The sequence below is a fragment of the Otolemur garnettii genome, unplaced genomic scaffold, assembly GCF_000181295.1.
Source record: "Otolemur garnettii isolate 467f Iridium unplaced genomic scaffold, OtoGar3 scaffold00412, whole genome shotgun sequence".
Lineage (NCBI taxonomy): Eukaryota > Metazoa > Chordata > Mammalia > Primates > Galagidae > Otolemur > Otolemur garnettii.
This window is the reverse complement of record NW_003852807.1, coordinates 45,579-55,845: the sequence shown is the minus strand read 5'-3', so window position 1 is coordinate 55,845 and position 10,267 is coordinate 45,579. Positions and strand designations below refer to the sequence as shown.

Genomic DNA, 10,267 nt, shown 5'->3' with positions numbered 1-10,267 from the left:
GCGGGCCCGGGCTGGGGATTCGAACCCGCCACCTTAGGTGTATGTGGCTGGCGCCTTAGCCGCTTAAGCCACAGGCGCTGAGCCACGAGGTGAGATTTTATTCAGACTGGTCTGGACTCTCCTGGCATGCTAGCCTAGGATGAGCCCCGAACCCGGGGTGGAGGAAGTTTTTATGGGTACAGAAAGCAAGAGGGGTAGGGTCCAGTACGAGTACACTTTTCATTGGTGGTTGGTGATTTCATTAGTAAAGGAGGATTTGCATTGGTAGCTGATGATTTCACTAGTAAAGGTGAATTTGGATTGGTACAGGTGAGGGGTGGGGGGTCCCTTAACCGAGGGCTAGAGTTGGTGCAACCTGATTACCTGTATTTCAAGGTAATAGAAACTTATTGTTTATTATAGCAGCTGTTTGCCTAAGGTGACTCAGTTTACAGCTCAGTGGCCGTGCAACCTGGGGTCGGGGAGAGGCAGTAGGGAGTGGCCCTGCAGGTTTCACTGGCAGAGGTTGGGGCGGAGGGGCTATGAATGGAACTTATGCGGTAAACAGCCAGGAATGGGGCTTGTGCTGTAAACAGCCAATAATGGAGCTTGTGCTGTAAACAACAAAATGGAGCTAGTTTGCCTCTCACACTAGACCCTGTCTCTACTAAGAATACAAAAATTAGCCAGTGTAATTGGGGGCGGCTGTAGTCTCAGCTACTTGGGAGGCTGAGCCATGAGATTTGGTTGAGCCCAGGAGTTTGACATTGCTGTGAATTATGACATTCCTGCAATGTAGTCTAGGGCAAGAGAGTGAGACACTGACTCCAAAATAGATATTTAAACAATGAAAACACTGATTGGTTGTTCTATTTTTGCATCTCCTCTTTCTTTGTAAATTTCAGATTAATATGAAGGTAGAAATGTTTAAGTTACATGGTTTGTATTTGTGTGTTCAAGTCTGTGTTGGGAGGTGTGCCATATACTTTTAGATTGTGCCTCTTAGGTGAGAGCACACCCATCTCCATCCCACCTCCCCTCTAATTTTTGTATGATTCATTCTAAAGACCAACCATTCTGATACCAGAATTTTGCTCTTCAGTAGGTCTTTGGTGTCAGGGATTCAAAGAATGAACCCACGTACCACAAATCAGTGGTAAGGTAGGATTTTTATTAGAAGTTAGAGAGGAATACAGAAGAAGTAAAAAGCACCAGAACTTGTGGAAGGGGAAAGAACTGAACTAACTGGAGTCTCTACATGGGCTCTTTATCTAGGGGTCTTAAGTCTTGAGAATTATAGGTGGCCAGCAGTTGGTAGATGGAAAAACATCTTTTCAAAGTTAGTGAGTACATTAACAAATGAATGAATGTAGTTCCTCCTCCACTAGGGTGAGGTCATCACGTCCTTTATAGTCTTTGTCTCTGAGAAGGGATTAGGACATGTGCTCCTATTCAAGGTGGAACCACCCAAAAAACTATCTCAGGCTGCTTTTTTTTCTTGATTTTATCAGAGCCCAGAGGGTGTGTCCTGAAAAAGGCAGACTACTTGTGCCTGGAAATGGGGGAATGACTTCTGAGCTCACCTGGGCCTAGAGAATGAGAGCTCTCTGTCTAGCCCTCAGTGGTGGAATCCTGTATCAATTCTTGCAAGTTATAAAAGTAAATTTGAGTTTGATTTTGATTTTGTAACCTAGGAATACAAGGCTCTGGATCCCTTTCAGCCTAATTCCCTCTTGTATATTTGAACTCTCTGCAGGAGGACTGGTTTCCCCTGCATTTTCCAAAAGTATGGCAAGCTGAGTGTAAATGTACCTCATTTGTTTCCTCAGCCTAACTCTTCTAGGTCTTGCACTCAAACGTTAACTTTTCAGTTTCTTTCTCATTTTTCCCAATGCTAACTTTCCATCTGATTTACATTATTCATAGTGTCAAACTCCGCCCAAATAGGGTGAACCCGCCTAAAAGAATCAACCCCTTACTTACCCTCTCCCACCAAATGGCCCACCTAAGAAAAGTGAATGGGTCAATCCCCTATCCTACTTCACTGGATGTCACACCTGGGAAATGTAAATGGTCCACCCCCCAACCTTACAACAGATGTCCAACCCAGGAAAGGGAGTGTCCCCATCCCCACTTACCTGACCTTTAAACAGCCCCTACCCCTTCCCCATTCACTATTACCCAAGTGTAGATTTATTCCTTACAGGTTGAAAATCTTACCCCACCTGCACCCAGATGGAATACAGCTTTTTTTTTTCTTTAGAGACAGAGTCTCACTTTATCGCCCTCAGTAGAGTACTAGAGTGCTATGGTGTCACAGCTCACAGCAACCTCCAACTTCTGGGCTTAGCTGATTCTCTTGCCTCAGCCTCCCGAGAGCTGGGACTATGTGTGCCCGCCATAAGGCGTGGCCATTTTTTGTTGCAGTTTGGCAGGGGCTGGGTTCGATTTCACCACCCTCCGTATGTGGGGCCAGTGCCCTACCCACTGAGCCACAGGTGCTACTTAATAAAGCCATTTTAATATCATAAACCAGGCCTCTGTTTTCCTTTCATCTCATGCCTTGGAATTTTGCCTCCGTAACCTTTCAATGGTCAATTTTTTTTTCTTTATTTCTCAGTTTAAACAGATGCAATACTTCTGTTATTTGTCATTTCTTTATATAACAGTGGGCGATTGTTTTCTAAATTGTTGGTTTTTATAAGTTTCTGAACATGACTCATAAGAAGAAAGCAGACAATAATCCTGTGACACACTAATCAAAATCGTCGTGCCTTTACTCCTTATCTTGCCAAGGCAGACACTCCTTGCCAGAATGTGTTGACACCGAGACTCCCCATTGGTAACTGTACTGGATGATGTGTCCTCAGCCACCCTTCTGTCCTTTATCATTCTAGGGCTTCACACTTGTCTGAGGATGACCCCAGATGCCCCTAGCATCCATGTTTACTGGAGTGTTACACAAATATCAATTCCTAGGACCTACCTGTCTGGTGGATAGCCTGAAATATGGGGATGGAGCCTCTCAGGAGAGTAAATGAATGCCTTTCAGTTTGAGAGTAGTCCCTTAGTATACCCTTCATGTACACAGCTAACCCATTCGGACTTTAATTGTTTTTTTAATACCAGCCTCAGTCTTCATTTCTGGGACACATTATTGTTTTGTAAGAGATTCAGGACCAAAAATAAGATGTTATTTTGAGACATTATTGCAGGAAGATGAGGGCCAATGGAGAGAAAGAGCACCCAAACACCATGTTTATAAGAGGAAGGGCTTTATTTCAACTGGCATAGCTTCAGGCATAGAAGAATTCAAAATGGTCATGTTCTCTGACTGGCTTGGTCTTCCCCTTTTCATCTCCAGTCAAAAAGATCCAACCCACAAGTACCTTTCTCTTTGGTCAGTTTGAATCAAGCGGAAGATGCTGTTCCAGTCCCCACAAAAGTACAGGATTTCACAGAAGTAGAAATTTCAAAGTTCCCGAAAGTTAAGACTACAAATTTCCAAGGGCTGAGTCACCGTGGAGAGGACTCTGCCGATGTATCCTTGTGATCTCCTTCATAAGACCTGTTCTCCTAGATATTACCCTTCTTGGGTATCTTTTCTCATTCCTCCATATATATGTTAATTTGGGATCTCAATAACAGCTTGCTTCTTTGGGAGCCTGTATTAATAACTTTTACATTCAGTGTTGCATAACTTTTCTACAAAATCTAAGGCATAAAAGTGTTTCTGATCTGTCCTATAGTTTCATTCCCAGTTCCTTCTGCTGTAGTACCCTCCCATGGTGCTACAGGCAGTAAACTTTAGAGTCACCTGGCTGGGCTTTTCTACTCTGATCTGGACCAGCATTCAGATCTCAGGGACTGTGACTACTCTTGGGTTTTCTACCCAGGCCTTGATTGTACCACGGTGGTAGGCCAATTTACATATGAGTTTTGACTTTTCCCTGTGTTACACATAGAGTCCTGTATCTGATTATGATCACAGGCTCCTTCCTGGGTGACTTTGCATTTATAGAAGCTATAAATGAGTCACCCTTTGTCCTGACTCAGTGGTGTGGGTACACAGATTACATCCCTGCTCCTCTTTTCCCAAAATCCAATTAAGACAAGTCCTGGAAGGAGTTTCCTCAGGCTTCATCTGTGTGTTGACTAGCCAGCTCTCAGTATATTGCTGGATTAGGGCATCTTGACCATCTTAAAAGTTACCTTTACTTCCCACAGGGCAGTGATGCTCTCTTCAGCCACCTGTGATGAATCCAGGCAAGGGCTTTTTTTCCACCTTTACTGCTGTGCATGTGGTCAGGATGATGGTGTAAAGTCCTTTCTACCTTGTTTTGAGAGGGCCCAAGTTCTGATCGTTGACCTAGACTTGATCCCCTTAATCCCCCAGAGAGAAAGGATATACCGACACAAAAGACTAAGCAAAACATGGTTAGTTACCCAACTGGAGATCTTTCTTGTTACTCTTCCTAGGGCTTCTGACTGCTGAATTCAGTCTGTTCCCCCTTAGTAACTTCATACAATGGTTTGGCAGTCTGTATGTTTCACACAATCTTTCACAGAAATTCTCAAGGCTTTCATTTGTCTTCTGTATGACCTCAGCCACCTTGCATACGTTTGTGGCCTTCTGGCTCCCTTACACTGAGCAGGGATGAAGTCAAGGTTGGGTTCAGTGTAAGAGAATGAAACCATTTGGCAGTTACCTACAAACAACTACAAGTCCTGGCTTTTGAGGCTAAGGTTTACACAATGAGGACATTAGTATTCTTACTTACACACTTAGCACAGTTCTTAACATAATACCTAATTTTAAGAATCTGTACAGAACTGATCCAAAGTTCTGGAAACTTCCAGTGAATGTTTCTGAACATCAGTTGGGTGTGAGGCCACTTATGAGGTTGTGTGACACTCACATCATATACTGGGAAATTCTCATTCAGGTTATAATTTTCCTAAGGTACCTGTACAGATACAGCAGATAACTTCTAATACTGTACAAAGTTTTCCAGTGTAGCCAACAGGTGACCTTTTTTGAGCCTTAAAGTTTCAGAGCAAATTTAACTACTACATATAATTCTATACCCTTTGCCCAAGAATCACTTATTGAACTTACGGTAATAACTATATTGTCAGAAATTAAAAATACTTACAAATGGCTTTCAAATTCCAGAGAAATCAAGGAGAGAGAAAAAAATAAATGTTTCAAATGCTGGCTGTAAGTACATACATTGTTGAAAGCTACAAATAGCTGAAGAGGGAGAAAATGGCTATTGTGAATTCTGGAAAACAGAATAGAGACTGGATCCACAATAATTCAAACAAAAAGCCTAAACAAATCAGCCCCATTCTATGTAACTGATTTCTGTTCTGTTTAAAGTTTGGTTAGCAATATTCATGGACATGTTAGCGTTCTAATTTTAGTTGTAGCAGGTTGCTTTTAGCCCAAAGCTATTTAATTTCCAAAGACATCAGAAATTTGAATTTGAGATAATTCATCAGCCTCTCCTAATATTTCTTTTGAAGGACTAAGTTTGGACTCAGGCAGTTATAAAAAATATTTTCTGAGTTGAATTAAGATTATTACTGACAATATACACTAAGACAGACCAATATTTTATAATACTGGAAAGTATGTATAAACATAAACCACACAAAATTAACCACTATTTCATGTTTGACAATGTTTCCTATCCATTTTTATTTTGTTGCTTTTTTGTTTTGTTTTGTTTTGAGACCGAGCCTCAAGCTATCCCCCTGGGTAGAGTGCCTTGGCATCACACTCACAGCAACCTCCAACTCCTGGGCTCAAGCGAGTCTCCTGCCTCAGCCTCCCAAGTAGCTGGGACTACAGGCACCGCCACAATGCCTGGCCATTTTTTGGTTGCAGCCATCATTGTTGTTTGGTGGGCCTGGGCTGGGGATTCGAACCCGCCACCTTAGGTATATGTGGCTTGCGCCTTATGTGGCTGGCTCCTTAGCCACTTGAGCCACAGGCGCCGAGCCCCTATCCATTTTCAACAAACCAATTAAGCCTAATATGTCTTTCTCAGATTTTCAGTGGTCTTGATATATCAAAAAGACCAAATTTAGAGTTTTGATTTTGGAAGGTTTCTCAAAGGCTTAAAACATTTGTTCAAGGAAGATTACAAGCCAAAAGATTCTAAAGAAAATACATAGTGAACTGGATCACATGTAAATTCCTTCACAAATTCCCTTTTGTGAGCTTCATTTAACCTGCACAATCTACAAACATAAACCTCCTGGGTTGCCCTGCCTATCACTTTCTTAAATAAACATTCTGTTTCAGGACAAAATTTACCACCCAAGATCCCTTTCTTACATAATGCCATTTTCCTTTTTGTCTAATGCAGCGATTCTCAACCTGTGGGTTCTAGCCCAAAGGAACTCTATTAAAGGGTTATGGCATTAGGAAAGTTGAGAACTACTGGTTTAATGTCTCTCAATCTCAAAAACCCCCCATTTTTTTCCATTTTAGAGACAGAGTCACTTTGTCACCCATGGTAGGGTACTGTGGCATCACAGCTCATAGCAACCTCCAGCTCTTGGGCTTAGGTGATTTTCTTGCTTCAGTCTCCTAAGTAGCTGGGACTACGGGTGCCCACCACAATGCCTGGCTATTTTCTTGTTGCAGTTTGGCTGGGGTTGGGTTTGAACACACCACCCTCAGTATATGGGGCCGGCGCCCTCAAAAGCCCACTTTTCAGAAATCAGGGTAAGAGTTTCAAAGTTCTCAAAAACAAAATAATTAGAATGTAGTTCCTTTATGGGATGGTAAAGAAAGCTATTTAAAGACATCACTAGAGATTAGAAGACATGCCAGATTTCTGTAACTGGAACTTTGCCCAAACTGGGTTTTTCTCAACTAGTTTTTATCAGGTTATGACTGACTTTTTCTGGCCAGTACTATCACAACAGTGATTTGGGGTTTGTAGTTGTGAATCAGCACTTGATACTAATTTATCCTGTTACAGTTGATATTAATTTTATTCCCTCAGTTATGGTGTTCTTGTTTTTTTTGTATGTGTGTGTTCTTGTTTTTTGTTTTGTTTTGTTTTTAGACACAGTCTCAAGCTGTTGTCGTCCCAGCTGTCGACAACCTCAAACACCCTGGCTCAAGCGATTCTCTTCCATCAACCTCCAAAGTAGCTGGGACTATAGGTTCCTGCCATAATGCCCAGCTGTTTCTTGTTTGTAGTTGTCATTATTTGACAGGCTCCTGCGGGTTTCGAACATGCCAGCTCCTGTGTATGTGGCTGGCACCCTAGTTGCTGAGCTACAGACGCCAAGACATTTATAGTGTTCATTGACACATATTCCATTGTAAGGTTCAAAATATCTTCTGTATTGTTAGTAAGAACTTGGGGAGATTATCAACTAATGTGAACAAATCAAAACATTGATTGAGGAAGCACCCCTTTCTTCTTAGATTCTCTTTCATATGCCTGTCTTTGGATAGTAAAGGTTGTCATCTTTGTTTACCAGTTCAGAAATCAACTGGGGTAAATCCAGTGTCTGCAGTTCACTGCATGTTCTTTTTTTTTTTTTTTTTTTTTGAGACAGAGCCTGAAGCTGTCACCCTGGGCAGAGCTCTGGCATTACAGCTCAGAGCAACTCCAACTCCTGGGCTCAAACGATTCTCTTTCCTTCTCCTACCAGGTATCTGGGACTACAGGCGCCTGCCACATTGCCAGGACATTTTTTTGTTGGTTGTAGTTGTCATTGTTGTTTGCTGGGCCCAGGCTAGATTCGAACCTGCCAGCTTGGGTGTATGTGACTGGCGCCTTAGCCACTTGAGCTACAGGCGCTGACCTCACTGCATGTTTGCAGTGGGACCGAAGCATTGTCATTCCTGTTGAGCATGTTGGGAATTTAGAAGTGGAATCTTATCCCATATCGATCTGCATTTTTTCAAGATCTCCAGTTCTTCTACACATTAAAACTTTAGAGTTACCATTTATCTTACCATGACATTGTCATATAAAACACATACAGATTATAACGAATGACAGAAATAAGGCATAAAATTCTACATGCCTGTATTGGTGGCCTTCTGTTTCTTCTGTATGAACCAAAAATGTCTGATGTGTACACCAGTTTTGTAGATGCCATTCCATCCCCTTCACTGTTAGACAGCACATGAGGGAATATATCCCTTCTATACTTATTAGGTAATTGCATTTACTCTTATAAGTCAGTAGTTCTCTTAACTCACTTAACTAAAAGTGACATTCATGGCTCAGTGCCGGTAGCACAGTGTTAAGGCTCAGGCCACATACACCGAGGCTGGTGGGTTTGAACCTAGATTGGGCCAGCTAAACAGCAATGACAACGGCAACAAAGAAATAACCTTGGCATTTTGGAGGGCGCCTGTAGTCGCTGCTAGGAGACTGAGGCAAGAAAATCGCTCAAGCCCAAGAGTTTAAGGTTGCTGTGAGCTGTGATGCCATATCACTTTATGCAGGGTGACACCTTGAGACTCTGTCTCAAAAAAAAAAAAAAAAGCGAAAGTCTATATGCCCATGTTTTCTTGGTACATACATTTGTTTTTCAGGGAGTGTTGACATTCAAGGACGTGTCTATTGAATTCTCTATGGAAGAGTGGGCCTGCCTGGACACTACTCAGCAGTATTTGTATAGGGAAGTCATGTTAGAGAACTACAGAAACCTGGTCTTCCTGGGTAAGGACAACTTTTATACACAGTTCCAGATCTACACTAAACAATTCATCTTCTCTCTTTGTAGTAGGTTTTTATTCAATTTCTTCATTGACTGAGTATCAGGTTCTTGTTTTTATGGAGAACATTAGGATATCTTGGTAAAGAAAAATTGGAATTGTTTTATTTTGGTATTAATCTTACCTTTTTTGAACTAATTTATATCCTTCACTAGATTAATGGAAATTTCTGAAATTTTATGGCCTAGATTGTTACTTATACCTTTAAGTCTGATTTCTAGCACCAAATTTTATTTCAGTAGTTTTGGTAATGGAGGAGTTAGGAATGTTCCAACTTTAAATACTTTTTAAAGAATGTGAAGTTTATGCAGGGAAATTTGTTTGTGATTATTATTTCAGAATCTTCTAAAATGTCCTTTTCTCTACTTCACCAAGGCATTAGATTGCCACTTGAAGAATTCCATTTTGTTTTCTACTAAAACAGGTCTTGCTGTCTCTAAGCCAGACCTCATCACCTGTCTGGAGCAAAGCAAAGCACCCTGGAAGGTGAAGACACAGCAGACACTACTCAAGCACCCAGGTAGGTTGGAGTGAGTGAAGCAGGTGACACTGGTCAGAGGTCCAAGTTCTGGGAGGAAACCACCCAATACAGGGTGACTAGGGAAGCTCAGCTTCACTGGAAATGATTTCTGAGAAGCCTGGGTTTCTTTCCCCTTTTCTTACATCAAAGTATCTCTCTTCTTGTTTTATTATTTTTTAATTTTTATTTTCTTATTGATAAAGAGTCTCACTCTCTTGCCTCACACTAGAGTGCCATGACATCAGCCTAGCTCAGAGCAACCTTAAACTACTGGTGTCAAATGATTTTTTTTTTTTATCTCATTCCCCAAATAGCTGGGACTATAGATTTCTCCACATTGTCTGGCTAATGTTGTTTTTATTTTTTTAGTACAGGGGAGTGCTCAGACTTCCTCAGGCTAGTCTCGAACTTGTGAGCTGAAGCAGTCCTCCCTTCTTGGCTTCCCAGAGTGCTAGGTATACAGCTGAGAGCTACTATGCCTGTTCTTGGTTTTAATTCCAAAAAGACCTTACTTTTCTTTGATATTCTTTCTAGATTACAGTGAGAATGAGAGAACATCCTCTGGCTTACATGTGACTGCAGGATGTGACTGTTTTTCCATTCCTTTTAAGGACATGAAATATGTGTGCATTCTTTTTAGTATATCTGTGAAATTTTTTAAAATATTCTTTAGGCTAGGTGTGGTGGCTCACACTTCTAATCCTCGCGCTCTGGGACCCAAGGTGAGACTATTGCTTGAGCTCAGGAGTGTGAGACCAACCTAAACAAGATTGATACCTTATCTATACTACAAAGAGAAAAAATATCCAGGCATTTGTAGTGGTTGTGTGTTGTCCCACCTACTGGGGGCTGGTGGTGAGGATGAGGCTGGAGAATTGCGTGACCCAGGAGTTTGAGGTTATCAGTTAGGCTGATTTTATGACACTGTAGCCTGAACAACAGAATGAGACTGTGTCTGAATAAAAGTTTTTTTTTCTTTTCTATTTTTTTGAGACAGAGTCTCAAGT

The 10,267-nt window shown here is 41.5% G+C and overlaps 1 protein-coding gene across 1 annotated transcript in view; it reads left to right on the top strand.

Annotated features, from left to right (window-relative positions):
- The window catches only part of LOC105888409 (protein ZNF738-like), a 47,772-nt gene extending 38,455 nt beyond the window's left edge, over window positions 1-9,317 (top strand). The window contains exons 2-3 of the mRNA XM_023509141.1: window positions 8,558-8,684; window positions 9,165-9,317. Of these exons, the coding sequence (XP_023364909.1) occupies window positions 8,558-8,684; window positions 9,165-9,274 (237 nt within the window). The 3' untranslated portion in view covers window positions 9,275-9,317. The remainder of the gene's footprint in view (window positions 1-8,557; window positions 8,685-9,164) is intronic.
- Window positions 9,318-10,267: the final 950 nt, after the last annotated feature.